Source organism: Myiozetetes cayanensis, unplaced genomic scaffold (genome assembly GCF_022539395.1).
Source record: "Myiozetetes cayanensis isolate MyiCay16 unplaced genomic scaffold, myiCay2020 scf12, whole genome shotgun sequence".
NCBI classification, from domain to species: Eukaryota; Metazoa; Chordata; class Aves; order Passeriformes; family Tyrannidae; genus Myiozetetes; species Myiozetetes cayanensis.
The window spans coordinates 16,156,317-16,174,733 of record NW_026086826.1 but is presented as its reverse complement, the minus strand read 5'-3'; the positions used below and the strand labels follow the sequence as shown (position 1 = coordinate 16,174,733).

At 35.2% G+C, this 18,417-nt stretch overlaps 1 protein-coding gene across 1 annotated transcript in view; it reads left to right on the top strand.

The window, feature by feature from the left end:
- The first annotated feature begins 244 nt into the window (after positions 1–244).
- HFM1 (helicase for meiosis 1) overlaps positions 245–18,417 on the top strand; it is a 34,133-nt gene continuing 15,960 nt past the window's right edge. Inside the window, exons 1-18 of the mRNA XM_050306925.1 lie at positions 245–315; positions 698–819; positions 2,269–2,605; positions 3,353–3,618; positions 5,107–5,154; positions 6,840–6,910; positions 8,643–8,775; positions 11,046–11,197; positions 11,536–11,613; positions 11,757–11,918; positions 12,362–12,562; positions 12,644–12,732; positions 13,384–13,427; positions 13,519–13,620; positions 15,138–15,283; positions 15,698–15,792; positions 16,488–16,621; positions 17,511–17,558. Of these exons, the coding sequence (XP_050162882.1) occupies positions 245–315; positions 698–819; positions 2,269–2,605; positions 3,353–3,618; positions 5,107–5,154; positions 6,840–6,910; positions 8,643–8,775; positions 11,046–11,197; positions 11,536–11,613; positions 11,757–11,918; positions 12,362–12,562; positions 12,644–12,732; positions 13,384–13,427; positions 13,519–13,620; positions 15,138–15,283; positions 15,698–15,792; positions 16,488–16,621; positions 17,511–17,558 (2,299 nt within the window). The remainder of the gene's footprint in view (positions 316–697; positions 820–2,268; positions 2,606–3,352; positions 3,619–5,106; positions 5,155–6,839; positions 6,911–8,642; positions 8,776–11,045; positions 11,198–11,535; positions 11,614–11,756; positions 11,919–12,361; positions 12,563–12,643; positions 12,733–13,383; positions 13,428–13,518; positions 13,621–15,137; positions 15,284–15,697; positions 15,793–16,487; positions 16,622–17,510; positions 17,559–18,417) is intronic.

Here is an 18,417-nt window from a genome sequence, read left to right as displayed (position 1 = left end):
CATAAGACATTGCTTCTGTTCTGAAGGAAAAATACAATCTGAGAAAAAATATATAGTCTGAAGTTGTTTGAAGAAGAATTAAGGATGCAGGAAAAAGCTGTAAAAGAAAACAATCTAGAAAATATTGGCACTTATAACTAATAAACTTTCTGTTGCTTTATACAGGTTCAGTTCTAGTAATTTCAGTTTTACAGTTGCTTGTGCTACCCTTTGCAGATTAAGAGACCTCATATTTGATCTAAAAATGTTCAACTCTGCAGACATGGTCTTTCCACTGGAAAATTTATTTTATGAAAGACCAGATATGAGACAAAGGTAAAGCTTTATTGTTAGACATATATAACTGTTCCGTGAGATTTTCCATACTCTGAATCATTTTACAGTAGTATTCTTGTAACTCACTTTTTTATCTACTGATAGAAATGTGGGGCTAGAAATTTCCAGATTCATAACCCATGTTTGGAAATGTCTCCAAGCACATTGAATGATGCAGGTGTATCTTAGGGCTATAACAAATACAGGTTAGCAGAAGTTTTGCCTCTTTAATTTTATGTGACTAAAAATCAAATTAATTGAAGAATAAGAAGGTTTTGTAGCAAGAGAAACAGTAGGTTATTTATAATTAGTGCTTTTGAGCTAGATGTTGTAGAGGGTGCTTACAGAATGCTTTTAGTTTACATTTGTGTGTTAAAAATAGGCATCTAGAAAATGAAGAACCTGAGACTTGGTTTATTGCACCTGCTCCAGCTATTGCTGACATTCCAGCTGCAGAGGAGTTACAGAGGGAACTGGAAAAAGACTCAGCCAACACTCATATGGGTAAAATATCATAGAATATAATCACTGGATTGTTGGAAAGGTTGGAAAATACGTTTAACATACATTAACGTAACACTTCAAAGTCCTACTAAACCATAATATTTGACATTCATTTGAAATTACTTAACAAATAATGTGTGACAGATAATTCCTCCTCTTTTGCTGTGAAATATGAAATATTCTAGAGATACAAGTATAGACAAAAAACGTATTTTAGTTGAGAATGATGGTGTTAGATGTGTTTGGAGCGTTAACAGTCCTCTTTAGGCATATGCAGGCCAGAAGTTTACTGTGCAGAAGTGGGCAAGATCAGAAGTACAGTCAAAATTTCAGTTACTCCACATTGTTTCACAAAGCATTGTAACACAGTGGGAAGGGCAATAAAAGCACCATGTTAACATGTGGATCTGATGACCTGTCTCTCACCCAAGGTATAGAGTTTATATGAAACTAACTTTTTTCTTCCCTTTTGGGGCTTTTATCAAATTGTTGTTCAGGAGGCGAAATTTGAATCTGGTCATTAATTTGCTGCTAAGTGGCATATTCGTCCCATCTAGACACTTGGGATCATCTTAAGGAAATTTATTTAAAAAATTTTATTGCTTTATCTCTGTCAACCAGGTTTCTGCATTTCCTAGCTGTTGTGCTGATTTGTGATATTCTCTGTTTAGAAATTATATTAAAACAGAAGGTTTGAGGGTTTTTGCTACTTCATGCATAAGCAATTCCATTAAAAACTACTTACTCAAATAAGCTTTCTGGTGTTTGTATAATTAGAACTGTTGTGGTTGTATCACTGACAGGGCATTGTAATTTGAAATTTCCAGATGGATAACATTGAAATTAATAGACTGCAGAATAGAACTGGTTTGTTATCTTGTTGGGTTTAGTTGCTTATTTCTGCTCCTGCCTTTGCCTTCCTTTTGCCAAAAGCAATGCTTATTGATCTGGTCTGCCAGATCAGGACACTGATCCTACTGAGAACTAACCCTGCAAAATGTAATTAACCACGAGGGCTGTGAGAGGAGCCTGTCACCAGCATTGGTACCAGTTCTGACTGTTGACATTGCAGCATTTATCTCACAGCTGTTTGTAGCTGGAACTTCAAGCTTGGTCATTGTGTCATTTTTAAAGACCATCTTTATTATGGGACAGGGTGAAGTGTTCTGTCCTAAAAACTACTTTGTGGTTCTGAGGAATGGTTTTGCTCCTTTACTTTGTATAGGAAGCAAAGAAAGTGATCCTATTTCTATAACTTTTTGACAACAGATGCATTACATTTGTTAGCATGAGTCATAAAATATACACTAAAGTTCTTGCAATAAGATAGAAATATCAGTTCCTATAACGTTTGTAAATTTGGCTGATACTGTTTGGAAGATATTTGATTAAATGATTATGAATAAGAATATGAATGTTAATAAAAATACTAATTTATTGTTTTTGGAGGAGGGAGAAAACCCCAGAAGTTTATACAACAATGTAAGAGTAACACTGAAAAAGTAGAAGATAAATCATCAGCACCTGTTCCTTTCGGCATAGCGTCTGAGAAAGACGTGCTACAATTAAGTCTAGGAGACAGAGAGAAAACTAGTTTTCAGCATGAAAGTCTGAAAATAGTTTCATCATTTCTCTCTTCTAATGAAGATAAATCTAAAAGAGGAATAGAGTTTTCTCAACAACCTGGTGCAAGTTTTTCACAAAATAAAGCGTTAAGTAATTTTCCAGAAAACAGTGATGATGATGATGATGATGATGAGAGTGTCCACTCAATGTTAAGAAAAAGGTACGTGTCTAATCGACTCTGATAACTTATCACTGTCAAAATGGTATTATTATTTTAGATTAATCTGTTTAACACAAAGTTGAAGGTACTCTTCTCTGGGGCTCCGGACACTAATTCTCTTTAGTATAAGGAAAAAAGATGTTTCTTTTTGCCAATATTTTAATACTTTAATTAAATGTGACCTGAGCTCAACCTCTTTCATGTGAAAAGTAAGCATGAGATTTGCTGCTTAAGTTTTAAAGAAATTGTTAGATAACAAAGATTTTGCAAAATACTACTCTGAGTTCTTTATCTGCATGGTAACAAGCAAGAAGGCAAAGATCACTTGCTTTTCAGAGCAGTGGTCAGCCAGTCAGCAATAAATACCTCGAGCAGTTCTCAGTGTGATTTCAGGGCTGCATGGGAGGAAGGGTTTTACCAATGAGCCACTCCTCTGTTCCTCAGAACCTGCATCACTATTGGTTTTAATTATGCAGAAATTCAAAGTTAATCTGCTATTGGGAGTCATAGCCTAGCTGGACAGGTTGTTAATTCTTTCAGGTTCTTTCTGGAATGAAAGTAAAGTTGAAAGGGGTTTTTATGTCAGATCAAATAAAGTTAGATACAATTTTATGATTAATGTATCTTACTAGTTCTGCTTTTAATACAAACATACATATTTTCCAAATCTATTTCAAACATACATATTTCCAAATATTAGACAACAAATATTACAACAAACTAATGAAAATTCTGGATCTTTTGCAGCTTATTTAAAAAGTCTGGTTATACGTACAAAAATGCAGAATTTAAAGCTGGTTCTGTTGATGTGAAAGAAGTTGATGCTTGCTTGAATACAAAGGAAAATGTGAAAGATGTGAGAAAAGAAGGTTTATGGAAAAATAATCACCATACTCCAATAACTAAAGACTCAGATTTTACTTTGCATAGGGTAAATAATGAGAACATTGTGTCTGAAAATGGAATTAAATTTCAATCATTTTCTAATGCTTCAGAGATTCTGGATGTGACAGGTAATTATTTTTACTCTATTTTAAGAAAAATTGTCCATAGTCTATCTTTGGTATATAACAATAATGGATATCCAAGATCTGGAGTGAAGAACATTTTCTCACCAGCTCAAGGTGATATAATTGGCTGAAATTGATAGAATATATTGCAATTCTGTGGGACTTAATTGCATTGTTGTTTAATATGAGCTGGCTCAACAATTTATGAAGAAGATTCACAGTTTCAGAAGTACCAAGTCACGTAAACTTATTTGAAAATGTCACTTCACATCAGTCCCCTAAGCAATTTGGAAAAGAGCAGCCTCGTCCCTTTGTGTGGTAAAGAGTCTCGTCTGCGTTTGAAACCAGATACTGAAAATGAAATGTTTGTTTGTGGTGTGGCTCATACTTGTATCTTTGTAGAAACAGATGTTAAATAGGAGATATCTAGAAAATGAAGGGAAGTGGTTAGTATTCTGATGAAATGATAAATTCTTGTTTTAGATACTATTTTTGGTTTATAATAGTTTTTAACTGTGTTTTATTTCTAACTTTTAAACTTTTGGGGACAGAGCCTCACTGCATCTGTGGAATGTACCTTGTGTACCTGGCTAACTGCTTCAGAAATATGGGATAGAAAATTACTTCTCGTGGAAAAGTGCAGGGCAGAGCTGTGGCTTAGGATGGGGTTTGGAGACAGGACAAGAACAAGAAGTGTGATTCCTGTCTGATTGCCTTATTGAGCAATGGTACTTTAATTTGTGGATGAGCGGAGAGCAGTCGATATAATTTACTTTGCTTTCAGCAAGGATGTTCATAGAATGATAGAGTGTTTGAGAAACAACATCTTCCACAACTTCTTGTGTCTAAGTTAGGGCAACAGGGAGTGGATTGACCACTGCAGGGGTCTAAAAATGTTTGGCCAGGCTCAGAAGGTGGTTACTGGGTCATGCTCTGCCCATGTGCCTGCTACCAGCGCAGTACTGCAGGGGTCTCTCCTGGAGGAGAGGCCTGCCAGCCATCTCATAAAAACCAGCAGGAACAAGTGCACAGTCCTGCTGCAGGGAAAGAGAAGAATGCCTGAGTTTCCTCTGGGATGGTTTGACTGAAACCATCTCTGTGGAAAAGTGCCTGGGGTCTGGTGAACAACTTGCTGAACATGAACGATCGGTGTGCCCCAGCAGTAACAAAGGTCAGCAGCATCCTGAGCTTCAGTAACAGGAACAAAACCAGAAGGTTAAGGGAAGTGATTATCCCCTTCTATGTGCTACACTACATATTGCATGAGGTTTTGGGTCTCTGGTACGTGCAAGACATCGTTAAACTGGAGTGAGTTCAGCAAAAGGCCACCAAGACGGTCCTATCCTGTCAGCTCCTTCTATATCACCTAGACCTTGTTGTAGCCCTGAAACTCCTCACAGAGCACATAGACTGAGGTCAGGAAAATATTTTTCATGGTTATTGGTCGAAAAAAGATCTGATTTTATAAATTTACTATTTCTATTTCTTTAGGAACTACAGAAAGAAAACTGGAAATTTTGAGGGCTGTTACAGAAATACGTATCCTTGCATTTGCTCTATCTGATTTCCTGATTTTATTACAATGCTTTTACAAAATTGTAGTGTTTAATTTGTAACCATTGGGTATTTGTGCATTACATTGTAATAGCTTTGATTTATAAAATGATGCTGGGAATCAAATGGTAAGTAGGTGTTTATCCTTTGGACTTCAAAATACATAATGAAAATAAGGCAACTTACAGATAATTCATTCCTAAGAAAACTTATTTAAAACATTAAAATTTAATCCTCAAAACTTTATTTTTAAAATGTAACATTTTAATTTGCATTATATATATATTTCACACAAGATTTTATATGCATATACACAGATATCCCCATACACTTTAACTGAAGTAGAAGTACGTTATTATTTGGGCTTATTGGAAAAACTGAATCTTACTTTCTATCCCGTTTTCTCAGAGAATTAACCTCACATATTCTTTTTGGTCTGTACTTATGTTGTAGTGTGCCTATGGTGTATTTCCATTCTTTAAGCAGATTTTACAGTAATTTTTCTCCTTCTTGACCCTGTCTTGAACACATAACATGATTGACTATTCATCTGTATCTGTCAAACTTCTTTTTTTTTTTTTTTACACTTTCTTTTCAATATTTTGTTTCTAGTAACCTGTAGGTTAAATATCAGGATTAGGAAGTGTCTAAATGTAGGAATCTTAAATTCATGTTAGTAGCTTTAAAAAGTGTCCTAATTTTCAGAATGAGTAAGGACTCGGTTGTTCTGAATTGACCAGTCACAAATCATTAATGCTCTGCATTTTGAAAATAGTTCACTTATTTAAAGAGGAAATTTAGATAAATTTTTTTTTAAATCCTCATTTTCTTTAATCTGATATTACTTGCTTAACTCCTTTTTAATGTTTAACTTCTTCTATTTCTTGCTTTACTCCTTAATCTTTTCCTCTTTCTTTAGTAATTTAATGTGACATCAATCTGAGGCCTCAGCAGTTCATTGTTCTTTTTGCTGCTGGTGTCATGTCTGGCTGTGTGTGCATCCTCAGCCTGATGAGATGGTCACAGTCGGTGTGCTTGTGTGGCTTCAATGCAAGTCCAGACAACGATCAACTCACTCGTTTGGATTTGTAATGTAACGATACTCTCTTTTCATCTTATGGATGTTTTAGATAAGAATGTTGTTGCCTGAAGAACACACATTATTAGCAACTATAAAAAGCTTTAAAACCACAGTACTAGATCATAGATGAATTTCTTTGCTACTGTTATGACTGAACATAGAATATTATGCTAATTAGTGTTATATTACAAATGTCATGTGACCATTGACACCTTAAATAGGCTAAGAGCGGTGTTCTGCTTGTTCCTGTATCCGGTTTGTCCCTTGCAGTTTCACATTCCATAATTGTATGCTGTTCCACAAACCCTGTGCCAGGGAGGAGGTTCTTAAGTATTGGTATAATCCTGAGGCCTCTCAAATAGGTCATGTTTGTTTCAGTGAAGTGGAAAATATGTCACACCAAGAATCTAAAAGAAAACTACTGAATCATTTAATAGGTTAATTTTAGATAACTTTTTACAAGCCTATGAAATATTGTTGTATATGTTTTAAGTTTGCATTTAAGTTACAAGAAAGAGATGTATTTACAGCTCTAAAATAAATTTTATCATTTTCACTCAAATGTTTTAAATTCCTTAATGCTGTCAAGCAACCCAATTTAGAAGTATTTTTAAGGAGTTCCCATATTTTAACTATGCACAGTCTAAAGCTTTGGATGATGTAAGTATGGAACAGTAACTATGTCTGCAAGGAGTACTTTGTAGATAACTTTAAGTGATAGTTTGATATTCAGAACCTAGAAGGGATTGGAAAATCGTAATCTATCTAGAACCTCTTCCTGGAATGGTTGATCAGGATTATGCTTAGCTGGGAGAAGAGATAGAAGAATTTTTTTAAAATTTTTTCAGTGTAAAATACATTTGTGTGAAGATGTGGATTATATTTGTATTTATGTATACAGATTAGTAATATTTTGTTAATGATTTTCACAGGAAAATTAAGAAAAGCAGGACTTTAGAGAAGGTTGTCCTTTTCGAGAAGGGCCATTTGTCCATGCCCTTCTTTTCGATTATGCTCTTTCATTGGCCTGTAAAATAATTTTCTGTGACTCTTTGTCCTTAGAATAAAGGGGAACCGCTGCTATAAGCAAGATTTACTTTCATGAAAGTTGCAAAAAAGAGTTATTGGGGCAATTGTTTTTGTTTGTTGGGTTTTTTTTGGTGTTTTTTTTTTTTGTACGCCTCATGTATTAGTACTCCTAAATATAAACTTTTTTATAAGTAGCAGTAAGGACAAAGTTTGTTTATCAGTCATGTATATGACATGGCGTTGTTAAAAAAAGTCAAGAGAAATTGGCATATTAAAAATATAATGGCTGCGCATGTTTTTTTTAATTGGTTAAGGTTGAAAAATTCAACTTGGTAGCAGCTCTGGTTCCTGGAAGTTGCAAGCACTCAGCTTGATTGATTCACAGTGAATGTTACAAAGGACTACTTAAAGTCAGGGGAAATTTTGTATTCATACAGCATTCATGCTTCATTGATTTTTTTTTTTGACCATTGGAGAACTGGCAGTAGTAGATGAAGAACACGGGTAATTCCTGCAGCTGTTGAGCAGTGCTGTCAGTGTCAGTCATTGCTGCAGTTATATATAAATCAATTGCTGGGTGATTCCTGTTCATCGGTGTGAGCTCCAAGCAAACATAGAACACTTAGAGCATTAACAGCTAGAACGGAAGGAAAAAAGAGTGAGAACAGTAGAATCCATGAGGAGCTGAGAGGGAAGGAAGGAAGGCAGGAAGGCCGCACAGAGAATGCTACATGGAGGAAGGGTGGCTGGGTGAGCAAATGATACTGCGGAGGAGGAAGGAAGGTAGAATCGATCTTATCAGAGGAAAATGAGGGATGCTGACATGGACATACCTGGCTTCTAAGATGGTGATGGATAGATTGTGTGGGAAGGAAGCACAGTCATGCAAAATTTTTATTTGTCATTATTGAAAATTCTGTTTAAATAATATATATTCCAATGTTGGATTTCTGAATGCAGATCAAATTACAGAAGGCAAACAAATTCTATTTTTAATTTGAGCATAAGATACCTCTTTCTAATGAGCCCACGTTTGATTGCAGGTGGACATTGGCAGTGATTCTGTATTAATATCATCTAATGCTACATACTGGGGGGGGGTTGTTTGTCACAGATTGGCAGACTTTATTACATGAAAGCTTAGATGAACAGTATCTCATTTACATTTCTGTGGCAGATGTGTAGCAGATGATGTTTCTTTTGCTGTAACTTCACATTGAACACAAAAATTTTTAGAAGACTACATATATCAACATAATAATAATTTCCTTGTGTCGTTTTCCCCCAGACAATGCTTTTGGGATGTATGAATAGATACTGTGGATAACTGTGTTATATTTACTAGTTTGCAATTCTTTCTCAGCTCTTATATACAGATAGGAACTTTGTGATTTGTGCTCCGACTGGCTCTGGAAAAACTGTAATGTTCGAGCTAGCTATCACCAGATTACTCATGGAAGCCCCACTGCCGTGGTTAAATATTAAAGTTGTTTACAGTAAGTATTATGCAGTTTTAAACATTTTGGTGACAGCAGTAGAAAGTGTCATTCTGTCGACGTGGAAATCTGGAGTGAATGCATTAAAAATACTGAAGTTAAATATATTAAGAAATTGTGACCTACCCGATTCTTTAAAAAGTTGTTTCCTTTTAGTGTTTATTTGTGATACCATTGATACTATTATTAGTATTTAACAGCATTGTTTAATTGTAGTGTTCAGCATTGCCTATACAAATAAAAATTAGAAAATCTTGTAAGCAGTTTGTCCTTCAAGAAAGTAAGATATACACAAAAAGGGAAGAAGAAAGAAAAGGAAACTAAAATAAATTCTTAGTGCATGGTTTCCGGCCCTACCAGTATTTTTTGCATACCTGTCTGTTGCTCTGAGATGAGGATCAAATTTTCCAATATTTGCTTGCCAGACAAGGTTTCCTGCTAACTGCTGCTTTTTGTATAGTCATTCAGAGGCAACAGAACTGTAGTCTTCATGACTTTAATTAATCTCTGTAGAAACTAAGGAAAATTCTGGGAGATAGGCACAACAATTAACCTTTTTTCTTTCCTTCCTGGAGGATTGAGTTTGTATCATGTAAATCGGTTTAAATTGGTGGATTTATCCCAGATTTAATTAATTCATACAGTGATACATTTATCATTCTTGCTATAAAAGGTTTAATCTTTATATTTAGAGAAGTTTTTTTTCTCTAATTGCCTTGTTTTCAACTTCTCACATTAAAGCAACACTAAGTTTAGAGTTTGCTCTGTATTGTGAACTGATCTTTATAGCCAGGCATGTTACAGCTTCTCTGTCAGCAGGTAGAGGTTGAGCCTATTGGTGTAGGGTAATAAGGTAATTGCCTTTGTAGAGCTGATAGGTGTTGGCTGTTTGGAACTTTCAGTAAGGAAGCAGTTACCTCCGAGTGGAATTAGACTGCCGACGTTTCCAGGTTCGACAGTGATGGAGAAGGACATGTGTCAGCTTTCTGACTGTTGGAATGGAGGTGGCAGTGGGATTATGCGCTGCTGAGTGAGCACTGGTACCTGGTTCCTCAGGGGCCCCATGTGTGTTGAATTGGCTTGCAGTAGTACTGTCAGAGTTGTTTCACAGTAGCTTTAATATGGGAGGGATTGGTAACCAAAGTTCTGGGAGCAATCACTCGCTTCTCACGTTCTTGCATTGCAAAAGATGATTAGCTGTGCAATTTTGTGAGTTACTTGCTGGTAGCTTAATCAGATTTCTGGAGCTAATTATTGCCCCTGCTTTATAAGGCATTGATTCTCTTATGAGATTTTACACCTCTTTCTGAAGCAGCAACTGGTTCTTTAAATCTCTTCATCTTAGGGATCACTTGTGATAATAATATGAATAAAGCATTCATATTCCAGTGGCTCTAACTAGCCTAGAATGTAATCACTGCAAGATCTCTTTTACTAGGGCTGTTTTCAGGTCATGCACAGATCACTTCTTTAACTTAAATCACTGTATTTTCCATATAGATTACCCATCCAGTATAGACTTACATGTGTTGCTCATATCAGGCCTTGTTGGGAATTACACCTAATTTCTAGAAAAACAGAATCTGCAAAAGTACAGTATGTATCCTCAGGAAAAAAAAATATGAAGAAATAGATTGTTTTAGGAGACTGTTCATGAGGACCAGCATGGGAACTGCTGCCTGCTGCATTAGCTGCTACCTGCTGTGTTAGCTGCCTGATATGACCCTGACTACACTTAACTGTACATTTGATTTAAATAGACTTTGATTTCTTCTGGTATTCTGTCTCCTACTTTTAGATGGTTTCTCATTTATGACCCCTTTTCTCTCTGAATAAAGATACAGAGTGCTCAAATAATTAATAACTGGAAAAAGGTTAGTATTTGTATGATCTTCCATTAGAAAAGATGTATCTCCTGTGGTTTCTTCTGTCTCTGAGAAAACCTTTGATAGCTGAATGATGGTTTCCATGTGGTACTGCAAAAAAAAAATAAGGATTAAGAGACAGCATAAATAATCTTAATTAAAGATTTCTGTTTGCTGATGGGAAGGACTGGGACCCAAAGCTCAACGTTGATCTGCCTACATGGAGTAGGATAATAAGGACAAGAACACCAGTTAAAAATTTTATGGTTCTGGAAATGAAGCTGAAAATTAGGGAAAATAAATTCAAGAAGACATCCTAAAAATGTATGCTTTTGGCTTCTTTAGCAATACAGTTGAAGATTTGTTTTTTGTGATGTAATTCTCATTATTTTGTGTTATTTTTAGTGGCTCCAATAAAAGCTCTATGCAGTCAGCGTTTTGAGGATTGGAAAGAAAAATTTGGACCTATTGGACTAACCTGCAAGGAGCTGACAGGAGATACACTGGTGGATGATTTATTTGAAATACATCATGCTGATATTATTATCACTACACCTGTAGGTTTCAATCCCACTTCTTACAGGAACTTAGGAAAAGCAGACTTTAGCAACCTTCTAATTGTATGCTGCTAGGACAGCTCTTTTTTTTCCCTAATATGTAGTAATTTTGTAGCCCTTATGCTTGCCTGCACGCCGCTGTGGATACTGTTAGTTCATATAAACAAGAGTTAGTAATACACTTATGTGCCAGATGAAGTATACCTGGCATCAGCTTTAATAGAAATTTGATAAAGTTTAGGCATGTCTGCCTGGACTGTGGTTGTGGCATACGTTGACCTTTAAAACATCTTTTACTTCTGTTGTTGTTTTGTTTTGTTGATTTTTTTTTCTCCAAGGAAAAATGGGATAGCATGACTAGAAGATGGAGAGACAACTCTATAGTCCAGCTTGTACGACTGTTTCTCATTGATGAGGTAAGAAAAAGGATGGGGTTTTATGCACTGTTTTTGTATCTTTTGTGAAGATGGAAGGATACTTAGAAAATACAACATTTATTAGCACATGTGTGGATTGTAACTGGAGAAATACTTAGCAATTCTTTTAAAATTCCTGCTAGGTTCATGTTATAAAGGATGAAAGCCGTGGCGCAACATTAGAAGTTGTGGTCAGTCGGATGAAGACTATTCAGTCTTCTCTTTGGCGTCTGTTAGAGAATCATGACACTGTTCCTCCCTTGAGATTTGTAGCTGTTTCTGCAACAATACCAAACACTGAAGATGTAAGAGCTACCTTTTAACTGTATTTTGATTAATGGAGTTGTATTTTATAACATTTATCTGGAATTGCAATTTCAGATTGATAACAACATTTCTAATTTTGAAGCTGTCAGACAAAGATAGCTGTGAGGTTGATGCTACTATAACAAATTACCTTCAACCATATGGAACTATCAGCCAAGTATGGACATGCTTCAGTTTTAGATTTCTGTTTGTGATTTTTGGTTCTTAAGTACAAATCACAACAGACTACAGATCTCAGTTCAAATTATATTGGTCCCATAAAAAGCAGAACCTCACCTGATTTTAGTGATAAAAGCAATGTCAAATGTGTTAACAGTTTACATGTGACAAAAAGCTAAGTTAATTATTCTGTGATGCTGTTAGAGCAGGAGCAGGATTAAAAGAAATTTATAATTTCTCTTTTACTTCTTCTTCTTTAAAGATTGCAGAATGGCTTTCAGATAGTAAGATGCCTGCTGTATGTCTGAAAATAGAAGAGGATCAACGACCAGTGAAGCTACGCAAAATTGTTCTTGGTTTCCCTTGCAGTGACAATCAGACAGAATTCAAATTTGACTTAACTCTTAACTACAAGATAGCTAGTGTTATACAAACATACTCGGAACAAAAACCAGCACTTGTGGTACAGCAGCTTATTTTATCGCATTTGAAATTCTTTCTTTCTTAAAAGTGTTGATTCAAAAAACCCTTTTCTTGTTTATAGTTTTGTGCCACAAGAAAAGGAGTGCAGCAGGCTGCTTCTGTTCTTGCAAAAGATGCTAAATTTCTACTGAGTATAGAACAGAAACAAAGGTATTTTTCTATTTGAATTGTTAATAAGTATTCGTATATTTTAGTAAACCTGTGATATCTGTGAGGAAAGCTGTTAAGCTAATACCATTTCTAGCAGAGGAGTGTGCAAAAAAATCATCTTCACAGTTAACATTCTTTTTGGTAAACTGGCACTCTTCTTGGGAAGTTTTATTTGCTTCTCAAACTTTTAGGGTACTTGTCACAAACATTAAGTTGTTTCTCAAAGCTGCTTTATAAATATAAAAATGTTAATTCTTACAGGCCTCTAAGGCATTGTAGTGCAAGCAGTAAATGTCTGAATAGTTAAATTGGATGTGGTCTTACTAGTGTTTTAAGTTAAGCCATAAGATGTCTTTGTATTATCAGATACCTTTAATAAATACAGCTGTATTAATTATTATTTACTTCAGGTTTACCTATTTACGGGAGCTGCAGAAGCTACCTCCTTATTCTAGACCTCAAACATGATCTTATTTGCTTTATGTGAACAACACATAAGCATTGTAGACTTTGAAAGATGACCAGGCTGGAAAAGCTACAATAGCTGCCCCAGAGAGTCTGTCTGTTCCCTCTGTGAAGATGGGAAAGTTGGTCATTTAAAATACCCAAGGAATATATATTTAAGATTTTTTTTTTATTTGTGTTGCATAGATTACAGAGGCTTGCAAATTCATTGAAAGACTCCAAACTGAGAGGTAAATATAATCTACTACTTCTCTGCTCTGTGAATGAATGCTTGCTTGAGTAAACTTGGTTAAATGATGCATGTAATGATTTCATTGTCAGATCTTTTAATGTGTGGTGTGGCTTATCATCATGCGGGTATGGAGATCTCTGACAGAAAAATAATTGAAGGGGCTTTTACTGCAGGAGACTTGCCAGTACTTTGTAAGTAGATTTAACTTTGAAAGTCAAAATGTCGTTTACGTATCCTAAGAAGACTGCAGTTTGGAAGTGGTAATATTTTATGATCCCATGGTTTGTTAAACCTTTGGAATTTATGAAATCCAGATAAAGGTGTTTTTGTGTTTCACATGCACCTTTACCCTGTGAGATTATGTATACACTGTTGCTAAAGACCATAGAACCTTTCCCTGTGCATGGAAGTTATCCTCCCTCATATGTCCGTATAGGTCTGGCCATGTCCATTTCTTTTTCCTGCCATTGAGTCATCCTGTTGAGGTGGAGCTCTGTACCTGTATGTCTTTCCTCTGAGTTCACTTGATGTTTTCTTTGTTAGGGTCCTTTGAAGCAGTGGCTTTCCAGAAGGTACTCTTTTATATTTATGTTTCTTAGATGGGAAGGATGCTGTTTTCAAACTCCCATGCCTGGTGTTGTGACTGATAGGGAGGTTCTTAAGAAATACTCCAACTGTTAAGTGAAATGAGAAGGTATCTGAGACATGATTGTCTCATTTTATCCAGGCTTTCTTTTTCTGTAAATAAAAGATCCAGACCCTATGGGGAATTGTCTGTGTACTTCATGTACAACACTAAAGATGCATGCTTTTTTTCTTTCCTGTTACAATGGTCAGGAAAATTTATGAAAATTGCTATGAAAATTTAAGGTAGATACCCTTACTGTTATCTGGAAACCCTGCTAGAGTTGCAGTGTCCATGGTAATAAAAGGCCTCTGAATCCCTGCAATCTATTGTACTTTGGCTGCCTGGTGCACTGTGTGTGGCTGTCAGCTGTGGTGCCATTTCTGGAATCTCAGGATACTAATTCTATGATTGCTCCTTGCAAAAATGTCTTTGAGACCTTGTGCCACAGCTGAGCAAAACATGAACATACATATGGACTGTCACCGAAAGAAGGCAAAGTTGCTTATTGGTATTTAAGTCCTTTGAAATTTGTAGTTTGTATGAGTATTTCAGAATCATCTGAGATACTGGAATTACATTTCTATAACAGGGGAAGCTGGAAGAGTATGGAGCATATTCCACTTCATAGCTCTGTGAGCATGATGGGAGGTAGGGTTTTAACACACCTTTCACAGCTACTGCAGAGGGAAAGAAATCTTTGGTTTTGATGTAGAATATCCCTATACTCACAGTGTGTGTGTGTATACAGGAAATAATGTTTCTTAATTGTGTGTCTGTAATATTGAAGGTGGATCAGATTCTGGATTATCTCCAAATGTAAAGGAATGTTTAAATAAAAGTATCTGGGATGTAAATTGCTAAAGAACTTGATAATAAATGATGCTGATGATCAGATACACAGAAATTTTTATGCAAGTACTTGTCTGTAATCTACATAAAATTCTTTGTGGTGCAGAATGCCCACTGATTCCACTAGAAACTAACAAGTCTTAAGCATCATGACTTAAGTCACTTATTTGCTGCTTGTTGAGTGTGTGCCAGGACATTTCGATGGTGTTCATGTACTGTGCTCTGATGTAGTTACTACCAGCACATTAGCTATGGGAGTCAATCTACCTGCACACCTGGTGGTTATAAAATCCACAATGCACTATGTTGGAGGAGTGTTTCAAGAGTACAGTGAAACTGATATTCTGCAAATGATTGGGAGAGCTGGAAGGCCTCAGGTAAGTTAATGCTCTATACACTGGCGCTGTCCATAGATTAGTAGAAACTGTTCTCAACAAAGAAACAACAATGCCAATAATTTTACTGCAGCATTTGGTTTTGAAAGGGTTATTATTGATACTTAAATTGCTCCTGGGTAACTTCTTAATTGAGAAAGAAATCTATTTGCTTTTGTGTTGTCCACCAAAAAGTACAGCTTCACCTTACTGTGGAAAAAGATCTAAAGATTACATTTCAGTTACATGGTGAATGGCGATTAGAGAAAAATTGGGAAGCTGGCAAACAATAACCATTTCAACTATGATTTGAAGAAAACAGTTTTAATGGATTCAACAGATACGTGATACGTATTCAAATGGATTTTTTTTCCTAAGAACTATAGAGCTGCTTTTATTTGTGGTCTTATTTTTCAGTTTGACACTTCAGCTACAGCAGTTATTATGACTCGTTGGAGCACAAAGGGGAGGTATATTCAGATGTTAAATGGTGCTGATATAATAGAGAGCAGGTAACTAAGTATTTATTGTAAGACTACATGTATGGTAGCAAAGCTTCATAGTTTCCACAGAATGTTTTTTTCAGGTGGGTTTTAGGGTGTTTATTTGATCAATTTAGAAGAAATCAAGAAAAATTTAAGGAAAATCAAATTATGCTATTCAGGAGTTAAAAGCTTCTGTTTTATTAGCTAGAGCCATCTTTAGAATGTTTTAAACTCAACCAAAAAAAAATAGTTGTACAGATTCCTGCTGGAAAACTGAAGAAACTGAAATGGTACATATTGCAAAGACAAAAAGCAGGAATTGAACCCAGATCATGTCTCTGAATTTTTAGATAATAGAGTCTGGAAAGTACTCGACTTACAAGAATTCACTTGATTTTAACAGATTATCAAGAGAAATATGTAGGAAAGTCAAGACTGTACTGTAACTTTTAAATGTTTGTGGCTTTGTTTTCTAAATAAATGTGAAACTTCACAGTTGACAGTTTATTTTTGCTTGCTGGACATTATACCATAATGAACAAATTACATTGTTGATTATTTACATTATCTTTACTGTTTTCTATTGATTTTGCTGATTACAGTGGACAGTTGTATTTTTGGGGGAGGGGTTTGTTTGGTTTTGTTTCTTCCCAAAAAATAGCTTTAACACTTTTTGTATTGCTAATTGGTAAATATACTTAACTCTTGTTTTTTTGTACTAGCTTGCACAGGCATCTTGTCGAGCACTTAAATGCAGAAATAGTGCTACACACTGTCACAGATGTCACTGTAGCTTTGGAGTGGATACGGTCAACGTTCTTGTACATTAGAGCCTTAAAAAATCCAACTCATTATGGTTTGTTTTTATATTTTTTAAATTTATCTAAATTATGGTACTAGGATGTGTTACACCCATATTATTTGTTTCTATCAATTTCTTATGGACTGTTATTTCATAACAAGATGAAAACAAGATGTACAATATGGCCTGTAATGTTTTGTTCTTTGACATAAGTAATGGGAGTTTTAGCATGGTATAACATTTAAAAACTATGAAGGAACCATTTACAGCTTCATAATGTATTTCTTTTGCTCTTAATACACTGGACCATATATTTATGCTATATCAAGCCATAATGTGTTTTTCAGTGCCGAATATGTCATCTGCTGCTAAGAAAAAAAAAAAAAGTCTAATACTTCATAGTTTTTCTGGAATGAAACTTCAGTAGTATTAATTCCAATTTCTTCAGTTTGTCTTGTCCAGAACATCATCTTGGTCCCCATCCCTGACCATATCTTTGTTCCTGCCCACTTGCTCTACACTGATTTTGAAGTCACTGGACACTTTTTCATAAGGATTTAAAACTGGGACTGGAACATAGTACATCTACTACTTGAATGGATGTTACAATTTAGGTGGCTTTCTGTATTCTAAAATAGGAAAACTGTACCTGGGAAGTTGCTACTGACACTTCTGCAACTTCTAGGACTCATATTTTACATCGAGGAATATCTGCAGCTTTTACCTTTGCACATCTGTTCCAACAACCACTTACTGATACTTAGATAGTTACACTCTCTAAGGCTTTTGACTTGTTCACAGTATAATAAATATTAACACCTTTTTATTTTGGGGTATTTATCTGGCTCCCAAAAATCAGCAAATCAGTTTTGATGGCTGATGATATTGAGGAGGAAGTGTATAATTGTATTAGGTTAAAACACCTTTTGTCTTTTCCATGAAGGTTTTTCACCTGGATTGGATAAAATTGGAATTGAAGCAAAATTACAAGGTAAGTGTGAAATTTTTAGGTTTTTTTCAGTAAAGTGTTATGTTTTGGGGCAGATTCTCTCATTATGTATATATCCATTAATTGCAATAGATCCATTTGCAGAACAAATGCAATTTACTATCTTGTGTTATTTATTTTATTTAATTATTAATAATTTTGAAACACTATCAGTGAATTTTGTTTTTCTCGTATATGGGAAAATAATTAAATGCTTTTACCTATCTCCATATACATGCTCAGAAATATGGAGCAGAGCACTTTAATTTTGATTGCTTGTCATTCTTCTTAATTTTCCTTTGATTGATCTCATTTACTTTCATTAATTTCTGTTGCCATACTTTCAAGAAAGTCCTTTTTAGAAATTGTTGTCTTCCCTTTGTGATAAATTTAGCTTTGAAAACAAAGCATGTAAAATGCAAATATCGTCACCTTATTCAGAAACAATTTAAAATTGCATGATTTTAAGAGGGGTTTTTTTGCGAAGACTTGAATAAAATCCAATTACTGATTTTTTCTTAATACTGCATTTTAGCTATTTAGAATTCCATCAGAAAACATACAGCTGACTAAATAGTTTGGGAATCAGTGCCTCTCATCTTTAAATACAGAAATAGCATCCAACTCCCTTTGAGTGGTTTTAATTTATTTTAATGTAAGTTTTCTGGTAGATCAACATAAGTATATTAATAAAAGACTATTTGCTGTCAAGTTCTGCAAATCCACAAATACAGTTTTCTATCATCAGTGAGTCCTCGTGTCCATCATAGTTCTGTACATTTGTGTACTAGACCATTTGGAACTTAAGTATCTGGAAGAGGGCCTGGTACATGAAAACATGGACAGATATACGCCCAGAAAT